Below are 15,514 nucleotides of genomic sequence, written 5' to 3' on the forward strand. Positions count from 1 at the left end.
ATGATAATTCTTTAAGATAAATAATACTCTTATTTGAACATCAAACTAATAATTTCAAAACATAGAACTAAAATATACATCAATCTATTTCTCAGGGAAGCTTATATTTCCATAGGGAAAGGTTCATACCGAATCACTCACTTTATCCCAAGCATCCAAGAAGTTTTATAGTTCTTTTATTTTCTGTAGTTTGCATTATAATAGGCAATAGGGGTACTTTCCCATTTCCCAAAATGAAAGTATTTTATATAATTTAAGGACCATCACTCAGATGTCCTCCAGCATCCTGAAGTGACCTATTCTAAGAAATCTTCAAGGTCTCTCAGAAGTTGGTCATGTTGTTCTAGGTGTCCTAGAGTAGGAGTAACCCCACATTCTCCACTCCAATATCCTCAGCCCTCTTCCCACATATATGCTTCACCCCATCCTGAACAATATCCTTCATTTTTCACCACCCTCCTAGATATCCATACAAGGTGGATGAGCTTGGCAAACATTTAAAAAAGTAACTTTGGTGGAAAGAGCACAGCACAACATGAGCGCCATCTTAAAAAAAAAAAAAAAAACAGAAAATACTGTCACAGCTTCCGCTTCAAAGTAATCACTATTCTTGTGAGGCATTTCTCGTTGGCTGGAAACTTCCTTGGCTGTAGCTTCTATCTGCTGGATCCCTCCTCTTCCCTTCACTGGACTTTCTGCCAACTGGCCAGCCTCCAGCCCCTACATTTCCAAGATTGCCTTATAATGAGCCTTTTTGTGATCCATCTCTCTCCCCAACTAGGTTCCACCCCTGCCTTTACCTATTCAGAAGCTCATGAAGGTGCTAGGCTTTTTCATCCTCAACGATACAGATGGCCAAATTCTTTGGCATGGTTCTCACATAACCTCAGGCCAGAGCAAATGAGGCATCTTCTTCCTATGACAGCTCTGTCTTGGTTTATCATGCTACATCCACCAGAGAGATCCCAGAATTTCCCTTTCCCTCTGCTTTCTCCTCACCCAACTTGAGAGTCACTGTCCTAAACTGATAATTTAACTGAGAAAGCGGCATGATGAGGAACAAAGATGAGTTTGGGTGAAGAATAATACCTAGACTGAAATTCTGGCTTCGCTGACTACAACCCTAGCTCTACATACAGTCTTGGGCAATTATCTGTCATTGAAGCTTCCATTTTCCCTTTCCCAATATCCATCCCTCCCACCCACCTCCTGAATTGTAGTGAGAATTCATATGGTTCCAGGAAGCTATAGAACACATTGCTTTTTCCCTGGCCACAGGATTGGTTCAGAGTAGTGTGATTATTAATGTTATGCACCAATGTGGTTATGCTACAGTGCCCAGCTAGTTGGTTAGACATCATTCTAGATGTTGCTGAAAGGTACTTTTAGATATAACTATCATTTAAATTATTAGACTCTGAGTAAATAAAGTAGATTACTCTTCATAACGATGTCTCGCTCCGGGTTTTCTCTCTTGCTCCAGGCGGGGCGGGGCCGGAGGCGGGGTCGGGGGCGGGGCCGGGGAAATGAGCCCTGGGCCCGCCCCGGGAAGAGGCCTGGGAGGGGCTTGTGCGCATGCTCGGTCCTGATTGGCTGGTTCTAAGCAGCGCGGAGCTCAGTGGGAGTTTCGTGGATCTGGCGGGTTCAGGAACCAGCCCCATGGCTCTGCAGTGGCGGGTTAGGTCCCCGGCGCCGACAGGGTAAGTGGGGCCGACTCTCGGAACCCTAGGCCTGGACCGACTTTGTTTTCTGCTGACGTGGTCTGTGCCTCGCGTAGTTATTCTTGCTGCCACTGAAACTTATTCGAGTGATCAGTTGTTCAGGGTCTGTTTCCACTTTTGTAAAACCCGGGTAGCAACAGCCCCGGTGTTTATGGTTATCGTGAGATTACAGGAGTTAACAGTGGGCAGGAGGCAGAACGTTAGCTAGTGGTAGTATTGCTTTGTGTGTGTGAGTCTCAAAGTAGTTCAAACAAAAGATGCAGCAAATACTTGGAAGTACCTTTCATTTGCCAGACGTTACCTCATGGAGGGAAGTTTACACTCTGGCTGGGCGTCCCTACTCTTATTTTCCAAACGCAGCTGTTTTTGTAGAAGAAACTACAGACCGTAAAAATAAACCAGATTTCTGGCTGGAGGACTAAGCTGCCGCTTGTTATTATTAAATGCCATTCCACGGTGGGTCAAGCCACTTATTTTTATCAAAAGGGGCCATGCACTTAAAAATAGATTGCAAAAACTTGATCTAAAAGATTAATTTTTATTGGATGCGTTGGCGAGTGCCCTGCTGGCGATGTCTAAAGCGCATCCAAGGCCTTGTCTGGACCAGACTAGCAGGTTGCTAGGGAACGCTCCCAAGACCGCACTCCCAGGAGTTCCTCCAAATCCCGGGTCGACCCCCTGGAGAAGGCATCGTTTGTGTGGCGATGGAGCAGGGCACAGCTGTGAGTAGTTGCTTGTAACCTGGTGAGAAAAATAGAATAGAGTAGCCTCAGCTGAAAAGGGTTAAACTTTCTCTTAATAGGCCAGTAGTTTTTTCCCCTCCTTTGGGGGGATGGGGGTTGAGATTCATGAAATGTGTTCATACACAGATGCACATACTTCAGAATCTTACATATGGTTATCACAGATGTTTCCATCTTTTGGAAGCCCCACCTGGAATCCAGCCTAAAGCAGGGAGGATCTTTGATGGGATGTTTGAGCCCAGGCAGGTGAAATAGTTTAGATTAAGAAACTTAGGAGATTCTAGTTTTTAGACTTCTTTATGTTACTTGACTGAACCCCAGAATGATAGTCTGTAAAATTGCCGTAAAACTTTCTACCAGGTTTTGAGAATCAAAGCCTGGAAATTTGTTAGAAATGCAAAATCCCAGACCTCGCCCCAGGTTTACTAAATCAGACACTGGGCTAGGAATGGGTTGACTCCAAGCAATTTTGTTTTACAAATCTGTTACATCATGCTCATGCCTGCTAAAGTTTGAAAATTACTACTCTAAACAGTTTTCCAATTTTTTCTTTTACAGTGATTCACAGAAATGATATTTTACATCACATATAGTGCACACATAACAAAAAGTTTATTAAAGTACTATACCCTAAAACAAAAAATTATTTATAAAAAAAGTACTATACCCAGTCCAATCTCATATCTCTATTCTGTACTTTTTAAAAAAAATGCTAAGATGAAAAATCTTTAAAAATATTATAGGGTAATAAAATGAACTATAGATAATTATGTCAGTGTTGAATTACTTGATTTTAGAAATTGTATTATGATTATGCAAGATAATTCCCTCTTTAGGAAAGCCATGTTGAAATACTCAGGATTAAGGATTCAGTGTCTTCAGTTTACCATAGACACCACAAACAGAGGAAGCAAATAAGACAAAATGTAAACAATTGTTGGATCTGGGTAAACAATATACTGGGTGTGTTTGTATTACTTTTAAGTTTGAAATTCTATCACACAAAAAAATACTCAAATACTGATTTGTCTACTGACAAATGAGTATTTGAAAAATACAGGTGTAATCTGCATGACGTATTTTAAAGTCAGAGCCTACGTACTGTATTATGCCAGAGTATCCGCTGGTACCACTCTGCAGTGCCTGGTATGTGGAGGATACTCAGTAAGTATTCAGTGTCAACTGACAATGTTACTATTAATAATATACTATTATATAATGTTTTTCCTGTCACTGTTATTTCTAGTTTATTAAAGTCACTAGTGTTACATTTGTTTACTTTAAGCTTGTTGAAATTATTCAGCTTTATCCTTTTTAACCTCAGTGCCCCATGAAGGAATATTAAGGGTTGGAAAGAAGGCAGGCTTTAGATTGGAAGTAATGTAGATTTTAATGCAGGCTTCTTTCCATCCTGGCTGTGTATTGCTTTGGGCAAGTGTACATCTGTAACATGGGATTTGCTTCTACCTTAAAGGACTGTTAGAGTTAAATGAAGAAATATAGGTACAATAGCTAGGCATAGGTTGGAACAGGTGTTACATGCCTAGTAAATGTTAGCATGCCTCCTCTTGGCTCAGTTGTGCAGAAATAATCAATCATTGTTGATTGATGAGGACTTCAGGGACAGAATAACAGCAGGATTAGGAGTTCTCTACCTCCTTTAGAGAGAGAAGTATTATTTTATAAATTGGCGATATGATTTGACCTATAAAAATACAGTTAAATTTGTGGAATACAGGTTCTGCTTGCTACAAAGGATTTTGCCATAACCTAAATTCCACTGGATGCGTGCTATTAGTTCAACTAATGAGGAATGTAATTTGGAAAGAAAATGCTTGGAAAGTGTCACAAGTTACAGTGTTTTCCCCAATTACTTAACACATTTACTAACTTTCCCTTTCATGTGTGTGTTTTCTGTTTAATAGTGCAGGATATTCAAAGAATGAATTAGGAAGAACACATCCCATGAAAGACGTAAGTTATCTTTTTTACATTTGAGTGTAATTTTCTCACTGTTGACAAAACAAAATAACATTTTGTGGGAACCTGTTTTGTAGACCTCTCTTGGTAAACTCTGTTTTATTATTGGGAAAAAATATATTTCTTTGCTTCTACTTTTTCCAATACGATAGAGAAAATAACCCTTGTTAACATTTTAGAAAGTGCTTTTTTTCCTATGGCTAAATTGATTTTATTTTCATCCAGATAATTGACATCATGTTAAAATTGTGTCATGTATATTTTGCCATTTTTCATGCATAGTAATTTTTCCATGTTACAGTTTTCAACACTTGTTTATGATATTCCACTTAGTCCCCATATAGTTTTAGAATTGGTTAAAGGTAGGTACATTTCTTTAACCCTCATGGTAGCTGATTACAAATTATTCTCTAGTGGCTTTTCTGGTTGCCTGTGGCATTTCACATTCACCCTGAAAAGCATCTGCTTTTCAGGTTGCATGAAGTTGAGGGTTCTTTTTGGTCTCTATTCTGCCCCTCCCTGTCTTTCTGTCTTAAGTGGTCTTGTCTTTCTGTCCTGACCCCAGGCATCAGAGGATGACACTTAGATTCCTCATGAAACTCTGGGATCCTCTGTGGACTTGTGCTTAGCTTTCTGCTCCCACCCAGCCTTGGCTCACCTGCTCAGTGGATGGATTTCTCTCAGCTCTCCTGTCCTACGTGCTACTCCTGGTAGCTGAAGTCCAGTATGCCTTGGAGGGATTTCTCTAAGCTTTTTAGCTCGGCTCCCAGGCTGCCTTATTGAAAGTTCCTAATGCCTGGAATGGATTTCTTCTCCTGTCTTCTTCCCTCTGTAAGGCAGCCTGCCTAACAAGTGAAGGAGGAGTCCTTTGCCTTAGAGTGGCACCTCTTTTGTGGCATTCCACCACCAAGTATTCCATGAATGGTTCTTTCACTGAGGTCTATGAGTGGTGACGTTTTTGTTTCATTTGCTGGTTTTTTGTGTCTCCTGTGTGTCTTCCAGAATTTTCTTATCTGTTAATAGTATCCCTCTACATCTTCCATGCTTCCATGGAAGTTTTCCTCATCTTATGTATGTTTGGGTCTTTCATTAGGATTTGGGAAAGCAAACTTCATGGATTTACAAATAGGTCAAACTATGAACCCTGGTCTGTCCTAGGGCCAGGAGATTTTACCCTTTGTGCCTTTGAAAATGTTAATGAACTTTTGGGTATATGACATATTTCGGGGAGAGAGCCCATAGCCTTCCCTAGATCAGAGATTTAGGCAAACTGTATAGCACGTGTGCCAAAACTGACCTGCTACTTGTATTTGTACAGCCTTGCAAGCTAAGAAGCGTTTTTATAAGAAAGGTATTTATTTATTTATTTGCAGTGATGGGAATTGAGCCTAGGACTTTGCACACGGTGACAAACATCGTGACCTGTGAAAATGATCTGAAATTCAAATTACAGTGACCATAAGTACAGTTGTATTGGAACGCAGCTAAACTCCTTTTTTTCTGCATTTCCATTATCTGCTTTCACACTTCAGTGACTGAGCTGAGTAGGTACAGCAGAAATCTAGTAACCTGTAAAAGCCTACATTATTTACTTTCTAGTTCCTTTTAGAAAAAGTTTGCCAACCTCTGCCTTATTATTATCAAAGGCGTCTATATCCCCAGGATTGCTTTGTTTTTTTGTTTGTTTGTTTTGATGAACACAATGTCATTATTTATTTTTCTGTGATGCTGAGGGTCAAACCCAGTGCCTCACATGTATGAGGCAAGCGCTGTACCCTGAGCTATAGCCTCAGCCCAAGGATTGCTTCTTTAGGTAGCACTGATAGCAGGAGTATCCTTGCTAAATAAATTGGCTTTGTAATTTTCTTTGGTTGTGAGCACCAATTCAAAGACTTTTATTTTATTCACTTTTAGAAAGCTGGTCAAAAGCACAGGCCTAATGATACATTTGACTTTGCTGATAATTCTGACATCTCAAGTATTGGCAGCCTTGGTGAAAATGAGAAAGATGATGAACCTTATGAAACCTTTGGTGAGTATTTTAAATCTTTATCCTAAAATAACTTTAAAACATTTACGTTAGGTACAACAAAAATACAGAAGTATTTTCAAATATGTAACCTGCATTTAAATGCAACGTTTTGGAGAATGCTTGATAATTTTTATCATACATTGAAATTAAGAACATCATCAAGCCAGGTGCGGTGGCACACCCCTGTAATCCTGGAAGCTCTGGAGGCTGAGACAGAAGAATCATGAGTTCAAAGTTAGTATCAGCAAAAGTGAGGCGCTAAGTAACTCAGTGAGACCCTGTCTCTAAATAAAATACAAAAGAGGGCTGGGGATGTGGCTCAGTGGTCAAGTGCCCCTGAGTTCAATCCCTGGGGTACCAAAAAAAAAACATCATCATCAAATTAGAACTATTAACATTCATTAATATTTTATTCATATCAAGATACTATGTTACTTTGTAACAATATTAATATAAAATATATTTCTCACATCATACCACTATATAAGGACTTTCAAGAGGAAAAGTAGAGGGACTTTTCCTTTATCGTAAACTCATGAGGCAGGAATGTTTCAAAGGAACCAAGAAGAACTTCACCTGTGTTCCTTAGTGTGAGGTAAATAGGGCTGATACATGGCTGGCCAGTAATCTGTGAGCTGTCCCAATGGGCTATTTGTGTCTCAATGTGTCAATGACCAGTCCAGAGACCAAAAATGATGAAGTGCCAAGGGCCCCTGTATGTAGAACAGTGGTAATCAGATATTTTTGCTGCAGTAAGTTAAGAGAGAGCTTTGAAAATTTATTTACCATCTCACATATTTTCTCTTTGCCTTCTAAAAATTTTCAGTCTACATTTTTCATGAAACAAAATATATATTCCTGCCAGGTGGCACACACCTGTATTCCCAGGGGTTCAGGAGACTGAGGCAACGAGGATTACGAGTTCAAAGCCAGCCTCAGGAACTTAGGTAGACCCAGTCTCAAAATAAAAAGGGCTCATATGTGGCTCAGTGAGTAAGCTTCCCTGGGTTCAATTCCTGGTAAGGAAAAGAAGAAAAAGAAAAGAAAATATATATTTCATAAGATGAAATAAAATGAGAAGTAATTGTGGGGAGTCACTCTGAATGACCCGTGCCTTCCATCCTGAAGCAAAAGGCTCTGACAGATCACTCCATTTCATAGGGACTTGGGTGTCTTCAGATGTAGGTGTCGTCCCTTGGGTTGAATTACTCTCACCTGTTTCTTGTAACCCTGCCCTTTCTGGCCTTTTTGGATAGAACTTTCTAAGAACAAATGTCCCCCCCCCCCCCAATAAAAGCCCACTTCCAAACGAGCTCACTTTCTCTCACCAGCCTTTCATGACTTTCTCTTGCTCTCCCATTTGGGGAGCCTGAGGCAGAGAGTGGGGAAGCCGTCCTGAAGCTTGTTTAAAGGTAAAGTGTGGGTCTGTGTTTTAGTTGGTGTCCCTGGAAATTCACACCAAGCCACCTTAAGTTCAGCTGCCAGTTTGGGTCGGGGCAGCAAGTAATTAGCACAGAATACATCTTTTATTATGGGTTAAGAAAATTGTTTTAGCTACTTGTCTAAAAATATCTAAAAATAGAAGCTTCTGTAGGTTTTTAAAATCTACTTAATATTCTCAAAAATTCATGCAGCTATTATCATATGTAGTTTCAGAATATTTTTATCATCCTAAAAGAAACCTCATACCTGTTACTAGTCACTCCCTATTTGTTTTTCTTTGATGAAGTGGAGTCACTGGATTTATGATAGTTCCATGTTTAAATTTTTGAGGAATTGCCTTGCTATTTTCCACAGTGGCTGCACCGTGTGGACACACAGAGATCCAATTTCCCTGCATCTTCACTACGGTTGTTATTTTCTGGGTTTATTCTTTTTTCTGATAATAGATATACCCAGGGTTGAGAATGGTGTCTCATGGTTTTGGTTTGCATTCCCTAATGAGTAATGATGTCAAGCATCTTTTCAACATGCTTATTGGCCAACTGTGTATCTTCACTGAAGAAGTGTCTATTCAAACTCTTTGCCCATTTTAAAACTGGATTGTTTTGTTGTTTAAATTAAGTTGTAGGAATTCATCTTATATGATTGGTTACATATGGAAATTAGGGATTGATCTATTTTTCTCCCTTCCCTCATCCCTTTAATCCACAGGACCAGTACAGAATATATTACTAACTTCTGTGAAGTTGCTATGTTCCTTATTTAAGCAGTTAGCTGTTTAGAAAAGTTTTTTTTTTTTTTTTTTTAAAGAGAGAGTGAGAGAGGAGAGAGAGAGAGAGAGAGAGAGAGAGAGAGAGAGAGAGAGAATTTTTAATATTCATTTTTTAGTTCTCGGTGGACACAACATCTTTGTTGGTATGTGGTGCTGAGGATCGAACCCGGGTCGCAGGCATGCCAGGCGAGCGCGCTACCGCCTGAGCCACATCCTCGGCCCCCTAGAAAAGTTTGTTTGCACTATCATGCTAAAATTTCAGCATGAAATCATGGTTTCCTGGCTCTTACCAGATACCACCCCCCACAACTCCCTCTTTCACTCCCACCCGCTCCTGCAGCAATCCCAAGTTTGGCACTACCGGCCACCTCCCTTGCCCTCTCAAGTTTGTTGTCCTTTCCATAAGTCCCACCCAGTGTACTGACTCCATTACTCCTCTTTCCTGAACAAGTGGGAACATCCTCCTCTTATAGCATTTCCTTATTTTGCCTTTCCACCAAGGCCATTTGATCTCTTCCTCTTTAATCTTCTTTGTCTCTTTTTTTCTCCTGGACTGGGAATTGAACCCAGGGCCTTGCCCATGCTAGGCAAGCGCTCTACCACTGAGCTATATCTCCCAGTCCTTTCCTTCCTCATTTAAGTTTACTTTTTTATACTACCTAAATCCAAAGTAAAGAAAAGAGAAAGAGAAATGAGGAGGTCTGACATCTTTCCCCAAAGGGCATTCATTCACAAATGTTGAGTGCCCACCAAGTGCTAGGAATTTAGTGAGTAATAGTCCCAGGAGTAGACCAACCACCCTAAACATGTAGAATTTATAATAAATGCAGTGGTCTCCTGAATAGAGCATATAATATTCCAGAGGGGTGAGCAAATAAAATGTTAGATTTCCTCTTCATATATATATAAAATTAAAATATTCCCATTAATATATAAATACAGGAATGCAGATTTATAATTTAAATATCCAGGTAGTTACTGGTGTTATGGTTAAAATTTTTTATTGAGGTGTGATATCAAAAACATTTGGAGGAGCTGGGGTTGTAGCTCAGTGTAGAGTGCTTGCCTAGTGTGTGTGAGGCACTGGGTTCAATTCTCAGCACTTCATATAAATAAATGAACAAAAAGGTCCATCAACATCTAAAAGAAACATTTTTTTAAAAAGTTTGGAAAGTGGCCTGTGTAACTGATTTGTAACTTGTCAGCCATTTTTTTTTCTTTTTCTTTTGTACCAGGGATTGAACTCTGGGGGCACTTGGCCACCAAGCAACATCCCCAACCCTCTTTTGTATTTTATTTAGAGACAGGACCTTTCTGAGTTGCTTAATGCCTCCCCATTGCTGAGGCTTGTTGAGAGCCACAGCCGAGTCAGATGGCGCCTGGCATTTTGCCAGAAGGAGTGGTTGAGAGGTGACACCAGCGAGCCATTAGGATGATGATAATTAAGTTAAGCTGTGTATAATTGCTGTGACTGGATGATGCTGGACTGAAACAGGCTGTGTATTCAGTTGTATATAGACCCCTGCTGTCCGGCAATGGGGCGGCTCCTGCTGCCTCTGGTGCCCACCTGCTACTTTTGAGTTCCCGTTGAGTTCTCCTGGAGCCCCAGTGAGGGCGGGCGGAGAGAGTTCCTGGGAGTGCCGGTGAGAGTTCCGGCAATAAAAGAGTTCCTGTTTGAACGAGTGCCTCCTGGCGTCTTGGTTATTTTGTGCCCAGCCAGACTGTGGCAGAGGCTGGCTTTGAACTTGAGATTCTCCTGCCTCAGCCTCCCAAGCCACTGGGATTACATTCGTGCACCTCTGTGTTCAGCTCTTGTCAGCCATTTCAACAAACATAATTTTGTATTCCACTGTAAAGGAATAAACTCAAGTACTTCCCAGACAGCCAGACTCTTAAGGTTGTGTCTGTGTTTCACAGATCCTCCGTTACACAGCACGGCTATATATGCTGATGAAGCAGAATTTTCCAAACACTGTGGATCATCCATGCCTTCCACTCCTCAAGAAAAAGAAGGAAAGAAAAGGTATGGTAAAATTTCAAGCAGTTTTTGATTATTTGTGCTTAATGGGATTTCTGAGCAACTCTTTAAGATAGAAACTAATAAAACTAAAGTTGTTTCAAGATCTTTTGAGACAACTTGTTATGTTTTTCCTCAAGAGAATGAAGATATAACCACTTAATTTTTCAATAATTGATATTACTAATAATAATTATAATAATTGACATAATTGACACCTGATTGTCTAGGAAACATGTTGTCTTTATTGATACGAGTTAAATTTAGAAACTAGAGGGCAGGGATATTGGTGTCATGATAAGCAAATGTCTTGGCTTTGCTCAATGGCCCTGTGTTCTTTAGTGCTATTCTAAGTTTTATTTATTACAGATTTTGCATATTTCCTAAGTTTATTCCCAAGTAATTTGTCTTTTTTGTATTTGGCAATTTATATAAATGGGGGTCTTCCATTTTATGTTCTCAGTTGTGGTTGATCGTTTATGTGAAAGCTATGAATTTCTTACATTAATGTTTTTAAGTTAATTCAGTTTTAGAAAATAAGCCTTTTTCTATGCCAAATACTGTGTTAGATATTGAACACTAAAGATGTTTCTAAGAATATCTTCTTGATGGTATTTAAGAATGAGTTGTGAATTATATTGCAATTCATCTATTATAAAAATTAGGTGTCTTACTATTTAACCTTCATCGTAGATTTTCTGTATTAAAGCATTGCATTCCTGGGATAAAAAACAACCTACTTTGGTTTGGCCTCTTTGCTGATCTTCAAATTCCTAAATATACACTACCTCAGGGCTTTTGCAGGTTCTGTTCTTTGTGACTGGGTGGCCCACTATCTTTGCATGCTTCCTTTGGGATTTCAGGCACCACCAGATCAAGCAGTCTTCCAGTACCTCCCAGAAAATACCACCTTCTTTCATCAGTAGATTTTCTTTACTCTCTTTTTTCCTCATAGCTTTTACCTCTATCCAACCAATATTTAATTCTTATGTTTTAATTGGTTCATTGTCTCTGTCCACAATGGAAACTTAAGACAGAGTAGGACTTAGTTCTACAGTTTATTGCTGTACATCAGGTTCTTAGAACTCAACCTGGCACCTGATACGCATTCTGTGAATATTTGAATTCATCTTCCTTTGTACAGTGTAGTGACATGGCTAAGGTGACTGACCTTGGACCCACTGTGCTGGGTTCAGATCTTCTGCCACTACCAAGTATTTGACCTTGGGAAAGACATTTAACCTCCAGGTTCCTTCATGGAAAGTGGGATGGTAATGCAACCTACCTTCTGCAGTTCAGATGAATTATTCCCCTTAAGTTCTTCAAACAGATAGGTATGTAGTAAACTTTCAAATGTTAGATTTTTATTATTGTTTTTTTCCACAAGCATTTACTGAGCATAGACTAGGTACCTCTGTATTAGACTCTGGGTTTACAATAATGTCTCTCTCTCTTGGACCATAAGGCACTGTACTAAGAAATGGGATAGTAAGATAGAGGGAACCTGTATCTTGATGACGGGGCTGCTATACCAGCTCTAAGTTGCTTCTGAAGTTTTGCTAAGCGGTAAAGAAAGTGTCTTGTTTCATCCATATTCTATTTTTACATCAATACTACTCCTATCTAATAAACTTGGTAAAGAGTTTTGCCATTATCCTAAAAGCAGTTGAAGAATTTTAAGGAGAGAGTGACATGATCAAACCTGCACTTTAAAATGATCTCTCCTACTGCCATGTGAGGAATGGATATAAAAGGGGCAAGAGTGGAATGGACAGACTAGTTTGGAGTCTGTTTTAATGGTCGGTGCAGGGACTAGGGTAACTGCAGCAGAGATGGAGAGGAGCTCAAGCAGAGTTGTAAAGCACATCAGCAGGGCTTGGTGCTGTGTTGCTCCAGGAGGGTGGAGAAGAGTTCCTGGCATAGGCAGCTCCCAGGTTTCCAGCTTGTATAAATGGATTGCTGGGGGTGCCATTGACCAAGATGGAGGTTGCTAGGAGATTGAGTTTTATAGGGAGATCATGGATTTGATAGGCAGAGGTCAAAGAGACCATTGTCTGTTGAGTCTGGAGCTCAGAGAAGAAGGTTAAGCTGGAGGAAAACTGAAGTTACTGTATATAGATGGTACACAGCCCACTTTTGAGATGGCAAGAAAATCCAGCAACAGTCAGGCACTGTGGTGCATGCTGTAATCTCAATTCAGGTTCGGGAGGGTGAAATAAGAGGATCTTGAGTTAAAAGGCAGCCTCAGCAACTTAGCCATACCCTAAGCAACTTAGTGAGATCCTGTCTCTGATCGCTAAATAAAAAATTAAAAAGGGCTAGGGATGTGGCTCGGCGGAGGTTAAGTGACCCTGGGTTCAATCCCTGGTACCGCCCCCCCACCCTGCAAAAAAAAAAAAAAAAAAATCCAGTATCTTCTGTCCAAGTAAAGGAAAGGGGGAGAGAGATAAGGTAGCAAGAGGAGAAAGACAAAAACAAGGAGAGTTTATTCACAAAAGTACAGGTGTGTGTGTGTGTGTGTGTGTGTGTGTGTGTGTGTGAGAGAGAGAGAGAGAGAATGAGAGAATGAGAATAAGCAGTTGATGTGTAATCGATGTGATTCTGCAATCTGTATATATGGGGTAAAAATGGGAGTTCATAACCCACTTGAATCAAATGTATGAATAATATGTCAAGAGCTTTGTAATGTTTTGAACAACTAATAATTTAAAAAAAAAAGAATAAGCAGTTGATAAATGCAGCTGGGAAGCGAGTAGGGTGAGGGCTGACATGCCCATTCCTTGCATTTAATGAGGAGGATGTTCTTGGTATTCTTGGTTTTGGTCGCCTGCTAAATCTAAACAAAAAGACCTCATTTGGGAATATAAGACAGGATTTGTATATAATACAAAAGGAAGTCAGGGCAGGAGGGGGCACTTGGGGGAGAGATCAGCAGCATTGCCTAGGACTCACAGAGGTGGCAGCCACCAGTCCTTCAGATCCTCCCGAGGGACTTTAGTTGTCTTCTTCCTTAACTTCTCCTTCCCTGTCTTAGGTTTAGGTGGCCCTGCTTTTAGCCCTCTCCTTGCCACCCACCCCCAACTTACTCACTTGGTTTTAACTACCTGTATGCCATTGTATCCTGAGTCCCTCTCTCTTGTCCAGCTTTCTTCCTGAGTCCCAAGATGTCCTGCTCCTATCTCCCTAGATGCCCACAGGCATTCAGACTCAAAAGGCAAAACTGAGCTCCAGCCTTTTCAAGGAGTCAACAGACTCCTTGTGTGTTTTCTAGAGTAATGATCCTGCTGTCCATCCAGTCACGTAAAATCCAGCCATCTGGGAATCATTGTGGCGTGTTCTGTGCCATGAATCTTACTGCTTCTGGCCTTCATGCCTCTGCCATCTCCCTGCAGCTGTTGTCGATCATCATAGGCCACTCTCACATGCTCCCTGCAGTTGTTTCCTGCCAGGTCTCCCTGTCTCCTGAATTGCCCTCTCTGTTTCCCCTAGATCCCAGACGGCCTTGCCATGATGAGTAGATATGTTCTCATTAAACGAGCCTGTTTTCATGTTGGATGAACAACTTATAGAAGACATGTGAATGAAAGTCTAATGTGGGGCTAGAGATATAGCTCAGTCGGTAGAATGCTTGCCTCACATGCACAAGGTCATGGGTTCAATCCCCAGCACTACAAAAGGAAAAAAAAAAAGTCAAATGTGTGCAAGATACTGATGCCTTGTTCTTTGGCACAGCTCAAACACTTCTGAAAATGAAGCAAGTGAAAATGAATCTATAAAAAATAGTGCAAAAAAGGTATGTGGGAGTATTATCTCTTCTTAATTTGTAAGGTTATTTCGTACTTTATTTATATTGGATGCAAATAGAGAAAACTGTTCTGTAAACTATCTCATTTCCTATTTAGATTTGATGGAAGTAGGGAAAATGTTCTGTAGCCACACTTTCCACTGATGGTGTATGTTATAGTATTTTTATGTCTGAAGTATTTTTTACTAAAGAAGTCTCAAATCTCTATGTTCCTAGTCAGTTTTCATGGCATTTATATTAAACACATTTCAGTCATTAGTTTGTGATTTATAAAGACAGAATTCTGGGGCATCGGTGGTCTTTAGTCTAGTCTCTCCTAGCCATTGATCATGTCGCCATTTACCTATTAGGTTCAGTTGTAAAGTTTGAGAAATGTGAACTCTGTAGTTTTCTATTAAAATAAGAACCCAAAGCATTTGTGTTTTCTAAGGCAGTAATGCTGTTTTCCTCATAGCCAAGAAAACTCAAGCCCATTAGTGAGTCGGAAAGCAGTGAAGAAGATAACATAAGAAGAAAAGTTAAGTTGGCAGAGAAAGTAAGTACACAGCAACACGCAGCTGCTCCAGATGTGGCCTCTTCAGGATGTGCGGAGGCCTCTTCAGGATGTGCAGAGAAGCCAGCTGAATCAGTCCCTCCTCAAAGCCTGGGACCCCTCAGGGACCAGTCCTCTGTTGAAAAAGAGAGTCATGCAACACAAAGTCAACTGGTACGTGCAGAGAAAAAAGTTTAATGAAAAACAGGAGGAAAGTAAAGCATTTTCTTTCTTCATGTCTTTTAAAAAAATTATTAAAAATAATGAATTTCATAATTTTATGAAAAATAATGCATTTCATAATTTTTATTAAAAGTATTGCTTATTTTAGAAAACCAGAAGATATGGAAAGGAAGACAAATCCACCTACACTTTCATAACCCCAAAATAATCATGTATTTTCCTTCATACATCTAGCTCTTTCATTGTACTTTTCTCTAAAAGAGATCACTACTTGACATTACATTTT

The 15,514-nt window shown here is 40.1% G+C and overlaps 1 protein-coding gene across 1 annotated transcript in view; it reads left to right on the top strand.

The window, feature by feature from the left end:
* The first annotated feature begins 1,635 nt into the window (after window positions 1-1,635).
* Cenpu (centromere protein U) overlaps window positions 1,636-15,514 on the top strand; it is a 37,558-nt gene continuing 23,679 nt past the window's right edge. The window contains exons 1-6 of the mRNA XM_026400612.2: window positions 1,636-1,700; window positions 4,390-4,438; window positions 6,359-6,476; window positions 10,609-10,714; window positions 14,441-14,501; window positions 14,968-15,219. Of these exons, the coding sequence (XP_026256397.2) occupies window positions 1,660-1,700; window positions 4,390-4,438; window positions 6,359-6,476; window positions 10,609-10,714; window positions 14,441-14,501; window positions 14,968-15,219 (627 nt within the window). The 5' untranslated portion in view covers window positions 1,636-1,659. The remainder of the gene's footprint in view (window positions 1,701-4,389; window positions 4,439-6,358; window positions 6,477-10,608; window positions 10,715-14,440; window positions 14,502-14,967; window positions 15,220-15,514) is intronic.

Source organism: Urocitellus parryii, chromosome 14 (assembly GCF_045843805.1).
Source record: "Urocitellus parryii isolate mUroPar1 chromosome 14, mUroPar1.hap1, whole genome shotgun sequence".
Lineage (NCBI taxonomy): Eukaryota > Metazoa > Chordata > Mammalia > Rodentia > Sciuridae > Urocitellus > Urocitellus parryii.